At 39.4% G+C, this 26,636-nt stretch overlaps 2 protein-coding genes and 2 pseudogenes across 3 annotated transcripts; all 4 read right to left on the bottom strand.

The window, feature by feature from the left end:
• Positions 1-224: 224 nt before the first annotated feature.
• LOC131308413 (L-type lectin-domain containing receptor kinase IX.1-like) lies at positions 225-1,907 on the bottom strand (annotated as a pseudogene).
• Positions 1,908-5,262: 3,355 nt separating this feature from the next.
• On the bottom strand, positions 5,263-7,189 carry LOC131308410 (L-type lectin-domain containing receptor kinase IX.1-like; annotated as a pseudogene).
• A 6,216-nt stretch (positions 7,190-13,405) lies between these two features.
• LOC131308400 (L-type lectin-domain containing receptor kinase IX.1-like) lies at positions 13,406-24,491 on the bottom strand. 2 transcript variants are annotated; one of them, XM_058335327.1, is made up of 2 exons: positions 23,886-24,491; positions 13,406-15,153 (listed from the first exon to the last, which is right to left on the bottom strand). In XM_058335327.1, exons 1-2 carry the CDS (start codon positions 24,376-24,378, stop codon positions 13,541-13,543), a joined length of 2,106 nt encoding a protein of 701 aa, XP_058191310.1. In that variant the 5' UTR covers positions 24,379-24,491; the 3' UTR covers positions 13,406-13,540. The 2 variants fall into 2 exon arrangements, with proteins under 2 accessions (XP_058191310.1, XP_058191309.1); XM_058335326.1 differs by lacking the exon at positions 23,886-24,491 and having other exon boundaries at positions 13,407-15,714.
• LOC131308484 (L-type lectin-domain containing receptor kinase IX.1-like) lies at positions 22,436-23,880 on the bottom strand (the record flags this gene model as incomplete). The annotated part of the gene is made up of 1 exon (XM_058335424.1): positions 22,436-23,880. A coding segment is annotated over one exon (1,440 nt), but the record flags the coding sequence as incomplete, so codon positions are not given.
• Positions 24,492-26,636: the final 2,145 nt, after the last annotated feature.

Raw genomic sequence — 26,636 nt, 5'->3', positions numbered from 1 at the left:
AACAAGATTTTATTAAAAACTCGAATAAATGGTACAGCGATGAGAGACCAAAATTTGACAGGGTGGTACTTACGTTGATTCTCATAACGGAATGGTTTTTATCTCAAGTACTCCTGGACCTGGGGGTACATGAAAACTACGAAGATTTCCAAACAAAGAAAAAAAGAAGAAGAAGCAGTTGCAACAGACGTTACAACTATTGAAGAGCAAGCTAATTCCCAACCTAGAGATCAAAAAATAAAAGTATAGGAATACAAATTTAAAACGCATATTCCAACATAATTGTATCCGGAACCGTTTAATACATGTTCGTATGCGTCACAGTTTTGCCTAGATCTGCGTTCCTACATTAATGCTGAAACAAGAAGCCGATCTATACAATGCCAAACAAGTATCAAGAAATCTAAACAATCAAGACGTATATGAAGAAATATGGACTACTCGTACTTTTTGAATTCGAACCAGCTTACATGCTATTCAAAAAGTGATATAGAGGGAGATGATTAAGCAGTAGAAGATGAGGTGATATAGAGGGAGATGATTAAGCAGTAGAAGAGGGAGATGATTAAGCAGTAGAAGATGAGGTAGAAGATGAGGTGATATAGAGGGAGATGATTAAGCAGTAGAAGATGAGGTGTACTTGGAAGAATCTGTGTTGGAAGTATAGCCTGAGTATTTGTTTTGGCTGGTGTTAGAACTAGTACTGGTGGTGTTCAATGGAGGAGGAAAGAACGATAGCGTAGGCTGTTTTTGTGGGAGAATGGGCGGAAGAGTTTCAAAATTAAGCACATGAATCGCCTGTCTAATTTTAGGCCGGAAATTGTGATCCGGGTGAGCACACCAAAGACCAACAATCATCAATCGTTCCATTTCTCGTTCATCAAAATCCGGGCCAAGTATCGGGTCTGCTGCTTCGAGTAACCTTCCCGTTCCATAGAGGTCCCAAACCCATTCCACCAATCCCTGTTGACATTCTGGCACATTCATAACAAAGGGTTTTCTCCCGCAAGCTATTTCTAACGCCACGACTCCAAAGCAGTAGACATCTGATTCCTTACTAGCTTTACTTGTTACCACATATTCCGGTGCCAAGTACCCCATGGTCCCAGCCAAAGCAGTTGTTTGGAGCTCTTTCTCATGATCGACAAATCTAGCTAAACCGAAATCTCCCAGTTTGGCATTGAAATTGGAGTCCAACATCACATTGCTTGATTTTACGTCCCTATGCACTACACATTGCTCCCATTCTTCGTGCAGATAGAGCAATGCAGAGGCCAAACCTTGGGCGATTTTATACCTTGTCCCCCATGTCAACAAGCTTTTCCCTTTGAAGAGATGGAAATCTAAGCTGCTATTTTCCATGAACTCGTAAACAAGGAGTAGTTCTTTCTTTTCGTGGCACCAACCGATGAGTTGCACCAAATTCTTGTGCCTCAACCGGCTAATGATCTTCACTTCTGCTGCGTACTCCTTTATTCCTTGTTTTGACCCCTTCGATATCCTCTTGACAGCAATATAAAAATTCAACTCCCTCAAAAAACCTCTATAAACTCCACCAAATCCTCCCTCCAAGCTTTTGTTCCTCCTTAAAGTTATTTGTCGCCCGAGATAATTGGCCGTAGGAAAATTTCCTCGGCCCAGCACCAGCCTCAAATTCATTTTCCAAAGACATCTCAATTTGAAACTCATCCTCTTCTTTTCCTCTAGTACTTCTCCTCCAAAAGCCAAATCCAACCAAAACAAACCCACCAACTAAAACAACCGAACCGACAACCAATCCCACCACAGCGCCAAGGGAGATTTTTGTCGATCCTGTTTTCACTGGATCTGTTTCTTTCCTGTTTTCAGTATTTAATGCAATTTCCAAACTTGTACTAAATTCCCATGATTTTACAGTATTTTTTTCATACCACGAAAACCCTGATGCAGCTGAGAACCCAAATGTCACCCATTCAGGTAAGTAATCCCTCAGATCAATAATTAAATTAATGGTATCAGATCCAGTAAAAACTACGCTTAAATTTTTTGAACTTGAATTATAACTAATCCAAGCCTCGTTCTGGATCCCATGTTCTATGTCAGCGTGCCAAATGGCAGAAACATTAGATTTAAGAGAATTGACATCGATACCTACATGAGGATACCCGCCGACATGTTCCGGTTCCCAACCGTCAAAATTCCTGAACGTATCAAGCTCCACAGCAACAAAAGGGCCATCGGGTTCTCTCCAATTACCTTGTTTAAGTGGGAGGCCCATTGCACCACCACCTTCGAAACGTGACCCATTTGGAGCGAGAAAGAAGGCGAAACCATTGGTAAAATTGGAACGCCCCTCCGAATCGCACACAAAAACGAAATGGGTAGAGAAATCTGTTAAGTCTCGAGTGGAAGTGAAACTATCCCAAAGGTGAAGGAGATCGATGTAAGTTGCTTTACCGACTTGGCTCAGCCCCAGATCGGTGAGTTGGAGGCCTTGGGTTGAGAAAGTGGCATTTCCGAATGTTGTTATGTTGGCGTTTTGATCTTGAAGGTCTGAGTTAGTCAGGTTGAAGCGGATGAAGGTGAGTGAAGTTGTTTGAGGAAATAGAATGCAGAAGAAGTAGGGGTGAGCAAAATAACCATGAAACCGTGAATCCAGTCCAAACCAATTCAAACCGAATAATTTGGTTTGGTTTTTTAATGATGTGGTTAGGTCTTGGTTTAAAAAAAATAAAAACCGTGTTAAATGGTTTGATTTATGGATTTACGTTAATGGTTCTGGTTCCAAACCAATCCGAACCGTGTGATAGACATACACACATATAGTAGTATATAATTTGTTTAGATATACTTAATAAACTTAATTTCCTTATCTAATACTCTATTCCACCACCCTATTCTTTTCTTTCACTTTCAATATTAATTTCCTAAACTTCCTATTCCTACAATTTCATTATGCTAAGCATACATGGTTTGGGCTTAGTAAAGTGATTTCCTACTCTTTTATCTCGGTAACTTACTTTCTAATGTATTCTATTCTTATTTAATTGATTGATGTTAGTGAGTTTTGATGATTTTAATATATTAATTTCAATATAACTTTTAGTTTAAGTTATCTATGCAATTTTAAGTACTTAAAATAGTTTATAGTAATGATATCTCAATTTTAAACGAACCGCGGTTTAAAACCGAAACCAAACCGCCTTTGAATGGTTTGGATTGGTTTGGTTTTATGAATTTTATGGATTGGTTTGGTTCTCTAAATTCATAATCCGTAAGTAGTGGTTTGGTTATTAGATTACTATAAAACCAGACCAATCCGATCCATGCTCACCCCTAAGAAGAAGGATATGGAGAGAGAATATAGCAGGATTTGGAAGTTGAAGATAGCCATGGCTGGGAGGGAGTTTGGGTTTTGAATGAATGAATTTTTGGCATTTAAATAACTGCAGAAATGATGAATTTAGTCCTTGTGTACGGATTCAAATGTAGGAGTGTTAAAGTTTTCTTTGCCGGGCGCTTTCTTTCTTCATTAATTCTTGAAGAAGAAAAGACTTTTTCATGAATTGAATCTAAAATAACATTGACCGGTATACTAGATATGGACCCATTATTGAAAAAAATAAAAATAAAAATAAAAATAGACAAATAAATTATGGAAACGTCTCATTGAAACTATAAAAGATAAGTACAGTTTTAATGTAGTATCTTTTAATCCCCTAATTTTTTTAATCGTTATATCTTTTCAATGATTAATAAAAAATTTCATTGCCGAGCCACAATAAGTTTTGATGGACCTAAAATGAACCAAAAGAGGAGAAGTGGAGAAAAGCTGCTCAACGTCAAGCTCCTCCTCTTGCCTCTATATATCCTATTACCCCTCCAAACTTGATCGAAACATATTTGTACAAGAAAAATTAGATAAAATAATAATAATTCGAAACTTAAATTTTACTCCATCCATCTCATTTTTATTGTCCATTTTTGAATGCGTGTCATTTTTGAATTGCTTATATTTTTCAATCTATAATATTTTTCATAATTTTGAAAACTTTGAATTATAAAACTTATCGAGATTTATTAAACAAGATCCATATTGCATACTAAAAGATATATGCAAAAGACATAAAAGAGACAAACTGAATAATGGGACGGAGGGAGTACTTTTTTTCTTGTACAAATGTGTGTCGATCATGTATCTATCAATGTTCGATGAAACTAATTTTTCACGTGATGAAAAAATCGAAGAGTTCTACAAAATGAACGATTGCGATCATTTTTTAGGGCTCCGAATGGGCCCACAAAGGCCAAAACTGGATGGGAGCCTGCCGTGACTTCTTTAATTAGGTGGTAATTGCTGGGAAAGACATAGCAAGAGTTGGGCCAAAAAGAAGATAGGAATGTAAATTGAGGTTGCCTTATTGACCGATGGTCTGTAAAAGAGATTTCCGCATCGTCTCATCTCGCCGTTCGTCTCAATAATCAACGGTTCAAATTTTATATAAACTATTCACACAAATAATTTATTTAAAATTTGGACTGCCCAAAACACTTTTGAACGGGTGAGAATATTTGCCTCCATGAAAATCTTCTTTACAGAGCCTTTGCAAATAAGTTTTACTCTTTTCACAACTGTCAGACCCGCATTTGTTCTTAATTTTGCAAAAGACTGCTCTACAAGAATCATGCAAACCAATGAAAGTTAATCCAAAAAAAGTGAAATAAGTAACAAAGTTGACCAGGAAAATTCTCCAACAGTTGTTGAGTTACGTTATAAGAAAGCACACGGCAACGCAAATTCTTGCATTTGAATCTGTACACAAGAACTAATTCATCATTTCACATCGTAAGAGCATCTTCAATGGACCCCTATAAAACACTAAATAGTGTGAATGGTTAAAATTTTACATAGTGAATGTCCTGAAATTAGCTCCAACTTTACATAGTGAATGTGCAGAAATTAGCTCCAATGGACTGCATAAGTTGGTCCATAAACTTATCACTCCATAACACACTCTATACATTTAGCCACCCATTTATGTACTCAAAGATTGCATTTGGCAACCTCGAAAAACAGTGGGAATCATCGGTGCATAATGGAAAAGGTGAAGATCTAGCCATGTTTATATACAAAATCTATTGCATAAATTGTTGGAACTCGTACTCTACGTAGATCAATTCTCATGGTGGAATGGTTATTAACTTAACTCAAGTACTCGAACTGGTAGTACAAAGATTTTTATATAAACGATAAAAAGCAAACATTACAACGGAAGTGCCAATTTACACAACCTCTAACAATAGAATACTGAAATCTAAAAACTATCTAGACCAATAGGAAGAAAAGTGAACTACTCATATTATTGAACAAACTTACAGACTCTCATTATAATCCGAAAATGTATGATCCACAATCCAAAATCTAAATTAATTGATCCAATTACTCTTTATTCAAAAGTGATATAGATGGAGACGAAGCAGTAGAAGATGAGGTGAACTTAGAAGAATCTGTGTTGTAAGTATAGCTGGAATACTGGTTTTGGCTGATGTTAGAACTATTGGTGGTAGTGCTCAATGGAAGAGGAAAAAATGATAGCACGGGCAATTTTGGTGGGAGAGTGGGCATTGGGGCTTCAAAATTAAGCACATGAATTGCCTGTCTGATTTTAGGCCGGAAATTATGATCCGGGTGAGCACACCAAAGACCAACAATCATCAAATGTTCTGTTTCTTGCTCATCAAAATCCGAGCCTAGTTTTGCGTCCACTGCTTCGAATAACCTTCCCATTCCATAGAGGTCCGAAACCCATTCCACTAGTCTCATTTGAGACTCTGGCACCTTCGAATCAAGTGGTTTTCTCCCGCAAGCTATTTCCAACGCCACGACTCCAAAGCTGTAGACATCTGATTCCTTACTAGCTTTACCTGTTACCACACATTCCGGTGCCAAGTACCCCATGGTCCCGGCCAAAAGAGTTGTTTCGGGCTGTTTCTCGTGATCGACAAATCTAGCTAACCCAAAATCTCCCAATTTGGCATTGAAGTTCGAGTCCAACATCACATTGCTTGATTTTACATCTCTGTGCACAACACATTGCTCCCATTCTTCATGTAGATAGAGCAATGCTGAGGCCAAACCTTGGGCGATTTTATACTTTGTTCCCCATGTCAATAGGCTTTTCCCTTGGAAGAGATGGAAATCTAAGCTGCTATTTTCCATGAACTCATAAACGAGGAGTAGTTCTTTCTTTTCGTGGCACCAACCAATGAGTTGCACCAAATTCCTATGCCTCAACCGGCTAATGATCTTCACTTCCGTTGCATACTCTTTTATCCCTTGCTTTGACCCCTTTGATATCCTCTTGAGAGCAATATAAGAATTCGATTCACTCAAGAAACCTCTATAAACTCCACCGAACCCTCCCTCTCCAAGCTTTTGTCCCTCCTCAAAGTTATTTGTTGCCCGAGATAACTGGCCGTAAGGAAAATTTCTTCGGCCCACTACCAGACTCGAATTCGTTTTCCATGGACATCTCAAATTCAAACTCATCCTCTTCTTTTGCTATAGTACTTCTCCTCCAAAAGACAAATCCAACCAAAACAAACCCACCAACTAAAACAACCGAACCAACAACCAATCCCACCACAGCTCCAATGGAGATTTTTTTCGATGTAACAGTTTTATTGGTCTCATTAATTTCCAAACTTGAACTAAATTCCCATGATTTTATAGTATGTGTCTCAAAACTTGAACCTGTTGAAGCTGAGAACCCAATTGTTACCCATTCAGGTAAGTATTCCCTCAGATCAATGATAAAATGAATGGTATCTTTAACTGTGGTATTAGCAATAGAACCAGTAAAAACTACACTTAAATTGTGTGAGTTTGAATCATAACTAATCCAAGCCTCGTTCTCTATCCCATGAGTTATATTACGATGCCAAACAGCAGTAACATTTGATGTAATAGAATTGACATCGATACCTACATGAGCCAGGCCGACCGGGTCCCACCCACCATTCTGGTACGTATCAAACTCCACGGCAACAAACGGGCTAGTGTGTACTTTCGTAACTGGGTCAATTGGGAGGCCCATTGCAGCACCAGCCGTGGAATTTGAAGCATTCGGAGCGAGAAAGAAGGCGAGACGATCGCCAAAGTTGGGATCCCCTTGCGAATCAATCACAAAAACGAAATGGGTGGAGAAATCTATTAGCGGACCGAATCAATTGAGATCCGCCAGAATAATTATAGGAGCAATCTCTTCCCATAATTCTAGGATTATTATTTTGTTTCCATAGTTATCGTTTCCTAGTTGGTTGTATTCTTTTCTTATATATGTGTGGCTGTGTTCCACCAATTAATTAATGAGAATCAATCATATTTATCACAAAGCACCTTTTATCATGGTATCAGAGCGTTTGAATTCATCAACACATGTTAACTCTCGTAAAATGCCATGGTCATGAAATAATTGTTGAACAGCATCAGCAACACAATTACTCCAAGCCTAACCAGTTGCCGCACGCCGTATGAACTATGACGTGATCTTGAATCCAGATTCACTCAAGGGAATAATGCTACCATTTTTAAAATTTAAAGAGAAACCACTCATCTTCAACAAGGTAATCTTGATATTACCAATTATTATAATGCCTTCAAAACGCTTTGGAATCAACTCGATGGGATTGATCCACTTCCGGAATGCACATGTGGTACCGCCACAGCTTGGCAAAAAAGGGTGTCGAATAAGCATGTATACCAGCTTTTGATGGGAGTCAACGAACCGTATCATGTTCTTCGTACTCAGATTCTCGCCATGGATCCGCTTCCCGATCTTGGAAAGGTTCATGGCTTGTTAATCGCGGAAGAACACACCAAAAATTCACAACCTGTCATCACCACTCAGCCCATTCAAGAAGACTCGGCCATGGTGAGTCACAGGTTCCAAACTCAACACAATCAACCCAAAATCAACAGTGGACAACACCGAAATCCACCAAGGCCACGTTTTTTTCCGCCACCACAGCAGTCTCCATCCCGTCGGCAACCACAACAATTCCCTTCGCCTGCCAATTCACCACGCCAACTGCACCATGCTCAGCCTGATACTTCATCCCAACCCAACAAAGACCCGAACGCTCACTGCACTCATTGCAACCGTGCAGGTCACTATAAGTCGGGCTGTTTTAAACTTATTGGGTATCCAGAATGGTTCTTCAATCGCCTCCCCAACCAATCCTCTGCCCAGTCCAATTATGCAGCGCAAACACCGGACATGGATTTCACTCTCCGCTTGAGCTCCGCCGAGGCGTCCCAAGCCTATGGCTTTTACGATAATCCATCTGCTTTTTTCACTGGTAACACCCATTTATTTTCAAATGATTGGATTATTGATAGCGGTGCGTCCTCTCACGTGACGCCTCATTTATCACTTTTTACTTCTTATACAGCTACTAATAATATTTTGCCAGTTCGTTCTGCTTCTGGATCCACTCATGCCATCTCTCATATCAGAAAAATAATAGTCACCCCGTCTATCACTCTCTTTGACATCTCGCATGTTCCTAGTTTTCGTTTTAATTTGTTATTTGTACAAAAGTTATGCCATGATCTTAAGTGTGTTGTTTTCTTCTTTCCTAAATTTTGTCTCTTTCAGGACCTCAAATCGAAGACTGTGATTGAAGCGGGTGAGGCACGCAATGGCTTATACTACCTCCGCACTTCTTCCTCTGCTGCCCTCACATCTCCAACCGATGACCCTACCCTATGGCACCGAAGATTAGGCCATCCAGCCTCTGCTAGCTTACCTTCCTTTTTACATTGTCGTTCCCCCAATAAAAATTCCCCTTGTGATGCTTGTTTGCGTGGCAAACATACTAGACTACCTTTTCAATTAAATTTCAATAAAAGTGTCGTCCCTTTTTCTTGTATTTTTGTTGACATTTGGGGTGGCTATCATACTCCTTCTACTTGTGGGGCTCGTTATTTTCTAACTATAGTTGATGATTACACGCGTACTACTTGGGTGTATTTATTGCGTTACAAATCGGATGCCCTTTCCAAGATTCAATTTTTTATCAACATGGTCAAAACACAATTCAACACAAAAGTTAAATTTTTTCGTTCAGATAATCGTTCTGAATTTTATCCCGTCCTGTTCAAAAATTATTTCATGACCATGGCATTTTACAAGAGTTAACATGTGTTGATACCCCTCAACAAAATGGGGTTGCTGAACGTAACCATCGTCACATCTTAAATGTGGCCCGTATGTTGCTTATGCTTCCAAGCCCACCTTCCCATCAAATTTTGGGGTGAGTGCATTTTAACAGCAGTTTATCTCATTAATCGCACTGCCTCACAAACATTGAAAAATGCCTCACCGTATGAATGTCTTTTTTGTCGCACCCCCAATTATAAATTCTTGCGTGTTTTTGGATGTCTTTGCTATGCCTAGACATCCCGTGTCGACCGCAACAAATTTCAACCCCGCAGTTTCCCTTGTGTGTTTTTGGGATATCCTCCCCGCCACAGTGGATACCGCCTTTTTTACCTCGACACAAATACTTTTTTTTATCTCTCGGGACGTCACTTTTTTTGAGAATATTTTTCCCTTTCATACCCAAAGCCCCCATTATATTCTACCCCCTGCTAACCCGTCCCCCAGTCACACTGACTTATACCCGACGGAACCCCTTCACTATCTTGACCCACCCCATCTTAATCCAATCGACAACCCCTCTCCTACATCAAACCCGGATCCCCCTCCCCCACCCACCCAACCGCCAGCTCTACCTCCTCCTACCCCACCACCCGAGCCATCTCCCAATCTGGAATCGACACCCCCAGCCGCCCCCTCTCGGCCTTCACGAGCCCATCGGCCTCCAGGCTACCTCCGGGACTACCTTTGCCCTACCCTTCCATCTGCCACTGTTGCCTCCCCCGATGCTCTGCTCCAGTCTTCAGGTACGGTCTATCCGCTCACTCAGTTCATTTTCTATTCCAATCTTTCCCCCACCCACTTTGCTTTTCTTTCGGCCTTATCTCATTCGCATGATCCTACTTCCTATAGTCAAGCCATCCACCACACCCAATGGCGTGATGCCATTTCTCACGAACTGAAGGCACTAGAAAACAACAAAACATGGGTCTTTCGTTCTCTTCCTCCTGGCAAAAAACCAATCGGTTGTAAATGGGTTTTTAAAACTAAATTAAAAGCAGATGGATCGGTAGAACGATATAAAGCACGTTTGGTCACCAAAGGCTATACTCAAGTCGAGGGGTTGGATTACCATGACACTTTTGCTCCCGTTGCAAAGTTGGTCACTGTTCGTTGTGTACTCGCTATTGCAGCTACTCGCAACTGGCACTTGCACCAATTAGATGTTAACAATGCTTTTTTACATGGTGACCTCGATGAAGAAGTTTACATGTCTCTTCCTTCGGGATATGGCCGAAAGGGGGAGACGCGTGTTTGTCACTTACAGAAATCCCTATATGGCCTCAAACAGGCCTCTCGCAATTGGTACTCTAAGCTGTCTGCTGTTCTTCTCTCTGACGGATTTCGACAATCCCAAGCTGACCACTCCCTTTTTATTCGGCAAACTGGTTCTACAATTCTTGTTGTTCTCGTTTATGTTGATGATTTACTTGTTACAGGCAACGATTTAGCATCTATTCGCCGCTTACAGGGATTCTTGTCGAGTAAATTTCAGTTAAAGGATCTTGGCAAGCTCAATTATTTTTTGGGCATTGAAGTGGCTCGCTCCACCACGGGTATTTTCATTAATCAGCGCAAATATATTCTTGACATCCTCGCTGATGCTGGCCAAACAGGATGTCGTCCAGCCTCTTCCCCGATGGAGCAACATCTAAAACTCACGGCTGATAGTGGTGAACCAATTTCTGATCCGAGTTCTTATCGCAGGCTTATTGGACGACTGATATATCTCACCATCTCTCGCCCAGATATCACTTTCACTGTTAATCTCCTCAGTCAATTCATGCATGTCCCTCAGGTCCCGCATTTGGAAGCTGCTACTCGTATTCTTCGCTACCTCAAGGGCTCCGTCTCTCATGGCTTACTATTTCCTACCCGTTCGGACCTCCAACTCACTGGCTACACTGACTCGGATTGGGCCAGTTGTCCTATGAGTCGGCGCTCCACTAAGGGTTATTTCATCACCCTTGGAGGTAGCCCCGTCTCCTGGCGCACAAAAAAGCAAAGTGTTGTCTCCCGCTCTTCCGCCGAAGCTGAATATCGGGCCATGGCTTCCACCACTTACGAATTACTATGGCTCAGAACTTTACTCTGTGATTTAGCAGTCCCTCGATCTTTCATCACCAATCAAGCTATATTGTGACAACGAGGCAGCCTTACACATTGCCCAAAATCCAGTTTTCCATGAGCGCTCCAAGCACATTGAGATCGACTGCCACCTTGTCCATGAACGAGTACAACAAGGTCTTCTTAAGCTCCATCACATTGCCTCAGCGAACCAACTAGCAGATGTTTATACCAAAGCTTTGGGTGTTGACCACTTCCGTCTCCTGACATCCAAGCTGGGCATTACGTCCCTCCATGCTCCATCTTGAAGGGGAGTATTAGCGGACCGAATCAATTGAGATCCGTCAGAATAATTATAGGAGCAATCTCTTCCCATAATTCTAGGATTATTATTTTGTTTCCATAGTTATCGTTTCCTAGTTGGTTGTATTCTTTTCTTATATATGTGTGGCTGTGTTCCACCAATTAATTAATGAGAATCAATCATATTTATCACAAAGCACCTTTTATCAAAATCTGTTAAATTTCCAGTGGAATTATTCCAAAGGTAAAGGGATTCTTTGTAAGTTACTTTACCAGCTTCATGCTGCAAATTGGAGCCGCGTGCGTTGGGGGTGACTTCTAGGCCTTGGTCCGACCTATAGGAACTTGGGGTTAGTGGAATTAGTTTGACATTTTGATCTGAATCGGCTAAGTTTGTGAGGTTGAAGGTGAGTGAAGTTGTTTGAGGAAATAGAATGCAGAAGAAGGATATGGAGAGACAAGAATACAGCAGGATTTGGAAGTTGAAGATAGGCATGGCTGGGAGGGAGTTTGGATTTTGAATGAATGAATTTTTGGCATTTAAATAACTGAAGAATTGATGAATTAGTCCTTGTGTACTGATTCAAATGCATGAATTGAATCTAAAATAACATTGACCAGTATACTAGATGGACCCATTGTTTTCTTTGGCGGGTGCTTTCTTTCCTCAATAATTCTTGCAGAAGGATAGGGAGAGAGAATATAGCAGGATTTGGAAGTTGAAGATAGCCATGGCAGGCTGTGGGGAGAAATTGGAAGTTTTGTGGGTTTTGGATGAACTTTTGGCATTTAAATTACTGAAGAATTCGTCTAGATGGAGTTCTTTTAATTGGTTAGGATGTGAAATGTTGAATTAGTCCTTGTGTACTGATTCAAATGCAAGAATTTACGTTGCCGTGTGCTTTATTACAACGTAACTCGGTTTTCTCACCAACGTAACTTTGTTGCTTATTTTACTTTTTTTGGACTTACTTTCATTGGTTTGATTCTAAAAGGGCGGTCTTTTTCATGTTTTGGGAGACGTGAATTCAATCTATAATATCATTGACCACTATACAAGGTGGACCCATTGTTGACGAAAAGATAAAGGGTAAATTATATTTTTCGCCCTCTAACTATCATCCGGTTACATTATGCCTCCTCTAATTATATTTTTTGGCACATAACCACCTTTAACTATCAAAACCTAGTAAAGATAGACCTTCTGTTTAGATTCTGTTATGTCTTTGGATGGAAAGCAACATGTGTCAGTCACATGTCATTACAATTTCTAGGGTTTTGGGCTTGAAACTGATGGCGGCACAGAGATCTCCTCTCTACTCAACTCCGTACTCTCTTCTTCTTTGGTCTTATCTTCTCACTCGTCATCTTAATCTATTTCTCTGATAGGTCTGCGACGACGTCGTTTATCGTTGGTTTGAGTGGACGCGGTGGCGACAGTGAAGGATTGGCCGGGGGATTCATCCTTGTAGACCTGGTACTATAGGACTACCCATACGAAAGGGGTTGTACTCATGAGGGAACTTCCCAACAATCTTGGAGAAAACGCATTCATTATTGTAACAAGAGCTCAAAGATTGCATTTGGCAACCTCGAAAAACAGTGGGAATCATCGGTGCATAATGGAAAAGGTGAAGATTTAGCCATGTTTATATACAAAATCTATTGCATAAATTGTTGGAACTCGTACTCTACGTACATCAATTCTCATGGTGGAATGGTTATTAACTTAACTCAAGTACTCGAACTGGTAGTACAATGATTTTTATATAAACGATAAAAAGCAAACATTACAACGGAAGTGCCAATTTACACAACCTCTAACAATAGAATACTGAATCTAAAAACTATCTAGACCAATAGGAAGAAAAGTGAACTACTCATATTATTTGAACAAACTTACCGACTCTCATTATAATCCGAAAATCTATGATCCACAATCCAAAATCTAAAAGTAATTGATCCAATTACTCTTTATTCAAAAGTGATATAGATGGAGACGAAGCACTAGAAGATGAGGTGAACTTAGAAGAATCTGTGTTGTAAGTATAGCTGGAATACTGGTTTTGGCTGATGTTAGAACTATTGGTGGTAGTGCTCAATGGAAGAGGAAAAAATGATAGCACGGGCAATTTTGGTGGGAGAGTGGGCATTGGGGCTTCAAAATTAAGCACATGAATTGCTTGTCTGATTTTAGGCCAGAAATTATGATCCGGGTGAGCACACCAAAGACCAACAATCATCAAATGCTCTGTTTCTTGCTCATCAAAATCCGAGCCTAGTTTTGCGTCCACTGCTTCGAATAACCTTCCCATTCCATAGAGGTCCGAAACCCATTCCACTAGTCTCATTTGAGACTCTGGCACCTTCGAATCAAGTGGTTTTCTCCCGCAAGCTATTTCCAACGCCACGACTCCAAAGCTGTAGACATCTGATTCCTTACTAGCTTTACCTGTTACCACACATTCCGATGCCAAGTACCCCATGGTCCCGGCCAAAAGAGTTGTTTCGGGCTGTTTCTCGTGATCGACAAATCTAGCTAACCCAAAATCTCCCAATTTGGCATTGAAGTTCGAGTCCAACATCACATTGCTTGATTTTACATCTCTATGCACAACACATTGCTCCCATTCTTCATGTAGATAGAGCAATGCTGAGGCCAAACCTTGGGCGATTTTATACCTTGTTCCCCATGTCAATAGGCTTTTCCCTTGGAAGAGATGGAAATCTAAGCTGCCATTTTCCATGAACTCATAAACGAGGAGTAGTTCTTTCTTTTCGTGGTACCAACCGATGGGTTGCACCAAATTCCTATGCCTCAACCGGCTAATGATCTTCACTTCCGTTGCATACTCCTTTATCCCTTGTTTTGACCCCTTTGATATCCTCTTGACAGCAATATAAGAATTGGATTCCCTCAAGAAACCTCTATAAACTCCATCGAACCCTCCCTCTCCAAGCTTTTGTCCCTCCTCAAAGTTATTTGTAGCCCGAGATAATTGGCCGTAGGAAAATTTCTTCGGCCCACTACCAGACTCGAATTCGTTTTCCATGGACATCTCAACTTCAAACTCATCCTCTTCTTTTGCTCTCCTTCTCCTCCAAAAGCCAAATCCAACCAAAACAAACGCACCAACTAAAACACCCGAGCCGACAACTGATCCCACCACAGCTCCCAGGGAGATTTTTTTCGATCCTGGTATGATCCCTGGATCTGTAACATTCCTATTTTCTGTATTTACTGTAACAGTTGTATTGGTCTCACTAATTACCAAACTTGAATTAAAATCCCATGATTTTATCGTATGTGTCTCAAAAGCCCATCCTGTTGAAGCTGAGAACCCAATTGTTACCCGGTTAGGTAAGTAATCCCTTAGATTAATAATGGAATGAATGGTATCATACACTCTGGAATTATTAATAGAACCAGTAACGACTACACTTAAATTGAATGAGCTTGAATCATACGTAATCCAAGCCTCATTCTCTATCCCCTGAGGTATATCACAGTGCCAAACTGAAAAATTAGTTGAATTAAGAGAATTGACATTGATACCTACATGAGTAACAGGGCTGATATCTTTTGGTTCCCAAACAATCGGTCCATTCCAGGCATTCGGTCCATTCCAGTACGTATCAAACTCCACAGCAACGAAGGTGCTGGTGTTTTTCATCGTAACTGGGTCAATTGGGAGGCCCATTGCACCACCATGCGTGGACATTTGCGACGCATCTGGAACGAGAAAGAAGGTGAGCCCGTCGCCGAAATTCTCTTTCCCATTCGAATCAATCGCGAAAACAAAATGGGTGTTGAAATCTGTCAACTTCCCAGTGGTTTCATCCCAGAGGTCAAGTTGGTGGATGTAAGTGGCTTTACCAACTTGGTCCGTCTGATTGACGCTGCGATCGTTGGAGGTGACTTGGAGGCCTCCGGATGAGAAATAGGCTGCTGATCCGGACTGGTTTATTGTTATGTTGGCGGATTGAACTGGATCGTAAAAGTTTGTCACTTTGAAGGTTAGCGAACTTGTTTTAGGAAATAGAATGCAGAAGAAGAACATGGAGAGAGAATATAGCAGCATTTGGAAGTTGAAGATAGCCATGGCTGGGTGGGAGTTCGGGTTTCGAATGAATGAATTTTTGGCATTTAGACAAGTGAATAATAATGGCTTATTTACTTTTTTGGTCCCCAAAGTATTAACGTCGTCTCATTTTCATCCCTAATATAAACATTGCGGACATTTAGTCCCCAACGTATTAATTTTGTACCAATCAAGTCCCAGGTCCAATGGTGTTAGTTCCATCCGTCAAATTGAGGGGCGTCCTTGTCATGTTCCCACCACTAACTTTCAATCGGAGAAAAAGGAAAAAAAAGAGTTGCAGCCATGCATGGCCACGGCCGCGATGGTTGCCGGCTGGGCTCCCTCTCCAGTCTCCTCTCTTCTTTCTCTTCCACCTTCCTCTTTCCCTCCTCCTCCTCTCTGCCCTCTCTCCTCCATGACGACTCACCCCACCAAGAAACAGATCGAAGCGACTCACACACGCACATATAACAAATAGCTATACATGTATGCGTGTATGAAAAATTTGAGGCTTTCATCTGTGTATGAAAATCGAACCAATTGGTGGGCTCATCTCAAGGAGGAGGCATGAACGGAAAAAGACATGGAGGCCAAAATGCATTTCAAGCCCGGAACAAAGGAAATGGATACGACAATCAGAGGAATCCTAATGGCGGTAACTCTAACTCTTCTTGCATTATTTGCAAAAAATCTAATCATGCATCCAAAGATTGTAGATTTAAATGCAAGAGATGCAAGGTTCCTAATCATTCTGATCGAGATTGTTGGTTCAATCAAGAAAAAAATAAAGCTAATTTTTCAGAAGAAAATGAAGCTGAACACTTATTCTCTTGCATGAATGCTCAACAAGAGTCCGATAACATTTGGTATCTGGATAGTGGATGCAGTAATCATATGACAGGAGATCGTAAAAAGTTCGTGCAGCTTGACGATAAAATCTCTTCACAAGTAAAGCTGGGAGATGGGAAGCTGCAAAATGTGAAAGGAAAAGGAGTTATTGCTGTCTACACGAAGGGAGGTAACAAAAAATTAATTTCAGATGTCCTTTATGTTCCTGGGCTTACTCAAAACTTATTAAGTGTGGGGCAATTACTGCAAAAAGACTATGCACTTAACTTTGATAATGATGAGTGCACCATCATAGACAAAAAGAAAAATTTTAAAGTGGCAAAAGTCAAATTGACTCCAAATAAAGTTTTTCCGTTAATAATGCCCCTAAATGAAAATTTTGCCCTCAAAGGTGAAAAAATTGATGACTCATATTTGTGGCATCTAAGATATGGCCACTTAAATTAAAAGGGCATGAGATTGCTAAAGGAGAAAAATATGGTAAAAGGGCTACCAAATATTGATAAATTTGATAAAGTTTGTGAGGGATGTATATATGGAAAAATGCACAGACTCCCATTCCCAAAGTTCGCTTGGAGAGCCAAAGCGCCTTTGGAATTGGTGCATTCTGATATTTTTGGCCCTACTAGAACACCATCCCTTGGTGGCAAAAGATATTTTCTCCTCTTTGTTGATGACTATACAAAGATGATGTGGCTATACATCCTTGACAAAAAATCACAAGCTTTCTCTGTATTTCTCAAATTTCAAGCCTTGGTGCAGAGACAAAGCGGAAGACAAATGAAGACACTTCGGACAGATCGTGGTGGTGAATTCATCTACACTCCATTCATGGAATATTGCAAGGAAAAGGGAATCAAGAGGCAACTTACAATCCGGAAAACACCTCAACAAAATGGAGTGGCAGAACGGAAGAACCGGACAATTGTAGAGATGGCACGGAGCATGCTTAAAGGTAAAGGGCTTCCTAACTCATTCTGGGCCAAAGCTGTCAACACTGCTGTTTTCATCCTCAACCGTTCTCCCACTAAGGCAATTTGAAACAAGACACCATATGATGCGTGGAACAAAGAGAAGCCACAGGTATATTTTCTAAAGATTTTCGGATGCATTGCATATGCATTAGTTCCCTCAGAAAAAAGGGAAAATTTTGATGAAAAAGGAGAAAAATATATTTTCATCGAATATAGTGACGAGTCCAAGGGTTATCGTCTCTATAATCCAAACACAAATAAATTTACAGTTTCTCGAGATGTGATATTTGATGAAGTTGCTGTGTGGAAGTGGGAGGACAATTCCTTCGAAGAGCCAAATTTTCTTGAGCTTGATGATGCAAGACATGAGCGAGAAACCTTGACTCCAGACCCAAGTCCAAATCAAAGTCCACGGACCAGTCCAGAGAGCTCATCATCGGATGATCTCAATCCAATAAGAAAGGTAGGTTCCTTACGAGATATATACGACTCGTGTGATTTTGCCTTCTTCACTAGTGAACCACATAATTTTGAGGAATCTGCAAAAGAAGAAATTTGGCTAAAAGCAATGAATGAGAAATTGCAACTATCGAGAAAAATCACACGTGGGATCATGTGGAGTAACCAAAAGGAAAAGACGTAATTGGACTCAAATGGATCTATAAGACAAAATACAAAGAAGATGGATCAATCCAGAAGCACAAAGCACGCTTAGTAGCAAAAGGCTACTCACAACAACCTGGAGTGGATTTCAATGAAACATTTGCTCCAGTCGCAAGAATGGAGACAATACGGGAAGTCTTGGCATTAGCTGCACAAAACGAGCTTCCCGTATATCAGCTTGATGTCAAATCTACCTTTCTCAATGGTGAACCAAAAGAAGAGGTTTATGTGGAGCAACCACAAGGCTATAAAGTCAAAGGAAAAGAAGGCAAGGTGTATCGACTTCGGAAGGCCCTCTACGGCTTGAAGCAAGCACTGCGAGCTTGGAATAGCAATATTGACAAGTACTTTTGTCAAAGCAAATTTGAAAAAAGCCAAAGCGAACCATCCCTATATGTCAAAAAAGGAGGTACGCAAGATTTTTCTCATTGTTTGCCTTTATGTTGATGATTTAATCTACACAGGCACCAATGTAGGAATGCTCGATGAATTTAAAAATGCTATGATGAAAGAATATGAGATGACAGATCTAGCCCTTATGAGATATTTTCTCGGGATTCAAGTAAGGTAGTCCAAAGGAGAGATTTTTATCTCTCAAGAAAAATATCTTGAAGACTTATTAAAGAAATTTCGCATGAGCAACTGCAAACCAGTCTCTACTCCACTCTCTTTAAATGAGAAGTTGCAATTAAATGATGGAGCAGAAAAGGTCAATGCTACGGCCTATCGAAGATTGGTTGGATCGCTAAATTATCTCACTCATACAAGGCCAGATATCGAGTACTCTGTGAATCTTATTTTCAGATTTATGCACGAGTCGAGAAAACTACGTTATGCAGCAGCAAAACAAATTCTTCGTTATCTTCAAGGAACGAAGAAGCTTGGCATCAAGTATACAAAAGAAAATGATTGCAAGCTTATTGGCTACACCGATAGTGATTGGGCTGGATCAATCGATGATCGAAAGAGCACATCTGGCCAAGTATTTTGCTTGGGAACTAAAATTATATCTTGGAGTTCCAAAAAGCAAAGGACAATTGCCTTGTCCTCTGCAGAAACAGAATATATTGCAGCAACAGATGCAGCATGTGAAGTTGTATGGCTCAGAAGAATACTTTCTGATATGGAGCATAAAGAAGAAGGCCCTACAGTCATCTACTGTGATAATATGTCAGCCATAGCAATGAGCAAAAATCCAGTCTTTCATGGCAGGACAAAGCACATTGAGCTCCGACATCACTTTATCAGAGACTTAGTGCAGAATGGAGAAATTCAGCTTGAATTTGTCAATACGAAGGAGCAGCTAGCCGACATAATGACCAAAGCAGTGGCAGCAGATAAATTCTTTCAGTTTCATGAAGTCATGAAGATTACAAATTAAGGAGGAGTATTAGAAAAAGTAATTTGTAATATTCTAGAATAATGTAGAATAAATATCTAAGTTTAAAATAATAAAAAGTGTGTAGAAGTAATAATTACACTTAAAAGTGTGTAGAAGTAATAGATACACTAGAAGATATTTGTATGGAATAGTTTAGAAGTTGTGAGAGATGTTTTGTAATCAAGCATATGAGTAGATAATTCTAGAAGATAGGAGATCCTTGTAATTAAAGCACATGTGCTTATCTCTAGACAATTCTAGAGAATTGGAGGTTAGTAGAAGTGCTCTATAAATAGAGCCTGTTGTACTCACTTTGTACAACGAAAAATCTAATAAAAGTCTTTTCACAACTTCTCCTTGTAACATCTCTCACCCATCCTTTCCCACTCTCTTGTCCAATTTACTTCAAAATTTAACTAAGCACCCCAACACCAAACTGAACCTAAAAAGTTGAGGTTGGACTAAATTTTGCAGAGGCGACTCAGCAATTAGTTTGTAAAGTAAGGAATGAGACAATATTCTTCACAATGAGATTACTTAATTTATTGAAATCCTCAGGGGAGGCCAGTGATACAAAAATAACAAATGGACTGGAAGGGTTGCAAACCTCTTTCACTATCAGCGGTCAAGATTTCGGTCAACTTACGCCCTTCAACCGCTACACAAACGGACGGACCGGAAGACTGGTACCCAGACGGCCAGACCGGACTATTGAAGTTACGCAGCTGCGGCTTGGGGCTGAAATACAGTTACTATAATCCTCCCAATGCATGGCGAGTCGATTCTCTTTACTATTCAGGAATCTCTTTCACTCTCTCTAGCTTTTTTTTTTTTCAAAACGATAACAGGTAATATTACAAATTCAAGAAACAATATATCAATAGAAAACTCTATCTTTAAACGTGGGATCAAGAAACCAACAGAAGGGGACTCAATCAAAAAACTCTAGCTAGCTTGAATATATGTGATGCATCGGTATTTTTGTCACGTAGAGGTTGTATTGAAATCAAAATCTTTTTTCTCATACTATACGTTACGAATGAAATGTTCAGTTATAATTTGGTTAAACTTCTACACATGAGGGTTGGAGTCGTGAATTTCAGGTTCACGGGAATTGAGAGCCATTGGTGATCAACAGTTCAAGTACGGATACATCTATATCACTTCTGTATTGAATTTTCAGAAGTCGATTGAAATCAAAATTCTCCTTCTTTGGGAGGAGTAATGACCAATCCAACATAAATCATGACTAGTTCAAAAATATTTACATTTTGAGGTATACCCATTTAGGGCTATTCAAGAAAAACCGAGAATCGTGAAACCGATCTGGACCAAACCAATCCGTGCTTTGTTGGATTTTGTTCATTGATTAATGGTCCGGACATGGATTCAAAAATTTAAAAACCGTGAGATACGGATTAGGATTAGATTTTCATTTCAAAACCGCAGATTAACCGAACCGAACCGTGAGATATTTAAAAAGATAAAAAATTATATATGTGTGTGTAATATTTATAAATAATTATAACTTTACTAATTGTTATGTTTTTTTTTTTTAACAATTTTACATTAATGTGACAATTTCTAAAATTTAAGGGGTAAATTGTTAGTATTTTGTAAAAAAGAAAACGTAAATAGATATATATATATATATATATATACATATACATACAGTACTCCGAAGTTCGAAAGCCAAAACCCATAATTTTTTTTGGATGCTGCCTTACTGCGCTGGTATCTGGATTTAAACTAACTTGCTATAATAGTATAATGTTATGGCTTGTAACTAATAAGTGTTTGCACTTTGCATTTTAGTTGGCAATAACGTTATTTTATTTTTATGGAAGGAAATCCGTGGATAAAACCGGGACCGAACTGTGACTCACGGTTCGGATTGGATCCTAACCGTGAGACTTTTGGATTAGGATTGGATTGCATTTTCTAAAAATCGTGAGATACGGATTAGGATTAGACTCATAAAAATCCGATCCAATCCGGACTGTGGACAGCTCTATACCTATTGGGTTGAGTGCCCGCCGTCATGGTTGCTTGGTTCCCTGTCTAAAAACGAGTCTTCTACTTGATGTATTTTAATTGAGATTAAAACAAATGTCTTCTGTTATCGTTTGGGGATAACAAAAAAAGACAAGGCGAAGGTGATCTAGATGGAGATCATCGATCAAGCAGTAGAAGATGAGGTGAACCTATAAGAATAGGGAAATTTCATATCAGTAGCGAACGGGGCAAAAATTGTGTTCTTATTTTGATCGGGGAATGATTTCCATTCGCGAAAGTCATCCGTCACTTACAAAGTACATCTAAAATATCAAAGAACAGAATCTAAACACCGTCCGTCAATAAAGATAAACACATAAAGCAAAAGGGATAATTTTCTTTTGTATAGACATGAGCTTCATGCTCTTAACGCATACAGTAAATAGACCGAAAACGAGTTCAGCAATAGTACAACTAGATTCAAATAAAAGAACAATGGAGAGCCATGTAATTCTACCACAGAGAAACACCGAAATAAAGAAAAAAAAAACAAAAAAAAACATCTTAAACTAGTAGATCAAAACACTCCTGTATCGAAAATCCGGATCTCAAACCCTGGATGAAAGGGCAGCGGGGTTTGAGCTCCGGAACTCCAAACTCCGATCTCCAAATCCGATCCATGCCTGCTCTCCGGTAGACGGTGGAGGGAAGCGGATAAGGCAGTGGGTGTTAGACAGTGGGGGATGGTCAAGCCATGGAAAAGGGAGGCAACTCGGCAGTGGAGGGCGGTGACACGACAGATGAGGCAGCAAGGAGGAGGGTATCTCGGAAAAGGAAGAGATGGAGATTATTGTGAAACAAGTACAAATGGGGTCCGTTCAAAAAAGAAGAAGAAGGTACAAATGGGGAAAAAGGGAGAATAATCAGCCAGAACTGGTGGTGGTTGTGTTCAATAGAGGAGTAAAAAACGATAGCACAGGCTGTCTTGGTGGGAGAATGGGCAGTGGAGCTTGAAAACTGAGCACATGAATCGCCTGTCTAATGCTAGGTCGCAAATTGTGATCTGGGTGAGCACACCAAAGACCAACAATCATCAATCGCTCCAATTCTCGTTCAACAAAATTCGTGCCTAGTTTTGCGTCCACTGCTTCAAGTAATCTTCCCATTCCATAAAGGTCCCAAACCCATTCCACCATTCTCATTTGACATTCTGGCACCTTCATATCAAACGGTTTTCTCCCGCAAGTTATCTCCAACGCCACAACTCCAAAGCTGTAGACATCTGATTCCTTACTAGCTTTACCGGTTACCACACATTCCGGTGCCAAGTACCCTATGGTCCCCGCCAAAACAGTTGTTTGGGACCCTTTCTCGTGATCGACGAATCTAGCTAGCCCAAAATCTCCCAACTTGGCATTGAAGTTCGAATCCAACATCACATTGCTCGATTTTATGTCCCTATGCACTACACATTGCTCCCATTCTTCGTGTAAATAGAGCAATGCTGAGGCCAAACCTTGGGCTATTTTGTACCTTGTACCCCATGTCAACAAGCTTTTCTCTTTGAAGAGATGGAAATCCAAGCTGCCATTTTCCATGAACTCATAGACAAGGAGTAGTTCTTTCTTTTCATGGCACCAACCGATGAGTTGCACCAAATTCCTGTGCCTCAACCGGCTAATAATCTTCACTTCCGTTGCATACTCCTTTATCCCCTGTCTTGACCTTTTAGATATCCTCTTGACAGCAATATAAGAATTCAATTCGCTCATAAACCCTCTATAAACACCACCAAACCCTCCCTCTCCAAGCTTTTGTTCCTCCTCAAAGTTATTTGTCGCTCGAGATAATTGACTGTAGGAAAATTTCTTCGGCCCAGCACCAGACTCGAATTCGTTTTCCATTAACTTGTCAACTTCAGACTCATCCTCTTCTTTTGCTCTACGTTTCCTCCACAAGCCAAATCCAGCCAAAATTAACCCACCAACCAAAACACCCGAGCCGACAACCAATCCTACCACACGGTCCACACCTCCAGGGGAGAGTTTTTTATGACTTTGAAAGCTTGAACTAAATTCCCAAGATTTTATAGTATTTTCCTCAAACAGGCTACCTGTTGCAGCTGAGAACCCAAATGTTACCCATTCAGGTAAGTAATCCCTCAGATCAATATTGAAATGGATGGTATCTTTGACTCTGCTAGTATTAGTAGAACCAGTGAAAACTACGCTTAAATTGTGCGAACTTGAATCATACCTAATCCAAGCCTCGTTCTCTATCCCATGAGTTATGTTACAGTACCAAACAGCAGTAACATTTGATTTACGAGAATTGACATTGATACCTACGTGAGTAACAGGACTGATACCGACTGGGTCCACATCAACGTTCTGACACGTATCAAACTCCACAGCAACAAAAGGGCTAGAGGGTTCTTGACCACCATGTTTAATTGGCAGACCTATTGTACTACCATGTCCATAATCTGACCACTCTGACCCCTTCGGAGTGAGAAAGAAGGCAATTCCATCAGCGAAATGAGGAAGACCTTTGGAATCAATCACGAAAGTGAAATGGGTAGAGAAATCTGTTAAGTTTCCAGTGGATTTATCCCAAAGGTGAAGGGGTTCGAAGTAAGTGGCCTTACCAAATCTTTGCAGCAAATTGGTGCTTCTTTCATCGGAGGTGACTTGGAGGCCTTGGGATGAGATATAGGCATCTTGGAATGGTCTTATGTAGACGTTTTGATGTTGAGGGCCTATGTTGGACAGGTTGAAGGTTAGTGTTTCTGATTCCGAAATAAAAAACAAGAATACGGAGAGAGAATATAGCAAAATTTGGGAGTAGCAGATGGGCGCCATGGCTGTTATTGGGACGGAGCCAGGATGTTCATTCGGATGGAGTTGAATTTACATGCTCTTTGATGTCTTATGTAATACATTCGGAGCCACAAGAGCTTTCTCTTTTTTTTTGAAGCAAAAGGCACCGTTTTACCTCATAAAAATCTAATGTCTCCTTCCTTCTTCCGTTTTCTTCTTTCTTTGTTATGTTTTGTTTCTTTACCAGTTTTCTTCTTACCTCAACTTGAGCATTATCAAACTTATGGTCCTAGCTTGGATAAATAACTCAACTAACTTAATTTTTTTCTGTTAAAAAAAATTGACTTAATTTTTTTTCTTTATTCAAACTTTTTCCTCATTTGTTAGTTTTTTCGTGTCAAATGTTTGTGAATTATTGGATTGTCTCGACGAGGGATAAAAAAAATGTAAAGAATTACGGTGGAAACTCAATTTTTTAAATAAGATGAAAAAACTCAAAAGATTAGTTGTCCTTTTGATTTATAATTGTCCTTATTCAAAAAAAATCATGTTTCGAACACAATTTTTTACTTGTTCGATTATTCTTGTTGAGATAATATTTTTTTGGGACTTTTTTTGTTTGGTGAACTCAAATATTATAAAGCAAGCCAACCTGGTCCTTGTCAATTTCAACTGTGAACTCAAATATTACATCTGTTGGTCAAAAAAAAATAGAGAAAGAAGAAATAGAAGGAGGAAACGTTGGTAAAAAAATAAAAATAAAAAGGGAATTAACTTCTACACTCCCCTTTTTACTACATACTTTCCATTTTTTTGTCCTTATTCATGTGAATTTACCTTTTTACCCTTCCATAAGTTCACTTTTTTACACATTAAGGGGCAATAGAGTAAATTCACACCAAATAAAGACAAAAAAAGAAGTATTTGTGGTAAAAAAGAGAGTGTTGAAGTCAATTTCCATAGAAAAACAGAAAAAAAAAATGTAACAAAGAAAGAAGGAAACGTTAGATTTTTATGAAGTAAAACGGGCGCCTTTTGCTTCAAAAAAAAGAAAGCCTTGTTGACCATTGGATTTCTTTATTGGTGTATTGTCAAGCTCAGAACAAAATTCTCATAAGATCCTCAGAGAGGATCCGGATTCGTAGATTTTGCTCAAATGAAATTCTATTGCACTTTATGTGAAACTATTGCCCCCAGTAAAATTTAAAGTTAAGGGTATTTTTGTTTGAGTAAATTATTTGGATTAACCCATAAAGAAAAATGGGTTTCTCTTTCTAGAATGGAAAAAAAGGGATCAAAATTTATGTACTCATTCTGGAAAAATTAGTATTGCTCTTTTAATCACATAATATTGCACTTTCAATTAAAATATATTGCTCTTTCAATCATATAATATTGCTTCCTGAATATGTGTATATTACTCCCTGCGTATGTTATAATAAAAAGGAGTATTTTTGTCTTCAACACTTGGAAATTATTTTTTCCCTTCATATGACTGGACAATTCAGGAAAGTGACCCCTGTGTTGGGACTTACTTTGCCCCACTCCCCACTGCAATTCACCCTACTTTCTTTCCTCATTAAGTGCTGGGGAATTTTCCTCGTCAACTTGGTTTTTTTTTTTCCTTGTTTTTTTTTTTTTTGGGGATTTTGATTTGTTTAATTCTAGAAGAAGAGACTTTTGCATGAGTTGAATCTAAAATAACATTGACCGGTTTACTAGATGGACCCATTGTTGACAAAATAAAAATAAAAATAAAAAATATGAGTACTTTTTTCATGAGTAGATAAGTACAATTTTAATGTATCTTTTAATCCCCTATTTTTTTCATCGTTGTATCTTTTTAATGATTAATAAAATCTTTCGTCGCCGAGGGAAAAAAGGCTTTGATGGACCTAAAATGAACCAAAAGAGGAGATGTGGAGAAAAGCTGCTCAACGTCAGGCTCCTCCTCTTGCCTCTCTATATATCCTATTACCCCTCCAAACTTGATCGAAACATATTTGTATAAGAAAAATGAGATAAAATAATAATAATTTGAAACATAAATTTATTCCGTTTGTCCTATTTTTATTGTCCATTTTTGAATTGTGTGTTATTTTTAATTGTTTATATCTTTCAATCTATAATATTTTTCATAATTTTGAAAATTTTGTATTATATAACTAATCGAAATCTATCAAATACGATCCATATTGCATATTTTTCAAGATCTATACAAAAAGATATAGGAAAAAGACATAAAAGAGATAAATTGAATAATGGACAATGAAAATGGGACGGAGGAAGTACATTTTTTC

This window comes from Rhododendron vialii, chromosome 11a (genome assembly GCF_030253575.1).
Source record: "Rhododendron vialii isolate Sample 1 chromosome 11a, ASM3025357v1".
Classification (NCBI taxonomy): domain Eukaryota; kingdom Viridiplantae; phylum Streptophyta; class Magnoliopsida; order Ericales; family Ericaceae; genus Rhododendron; species Rhododendron vialii.
The sequence above is the reverse complement of the archived record's forward strand: the minus strand, read 5'-3'. Positions and strand labels throughout refer to the sequence as shown.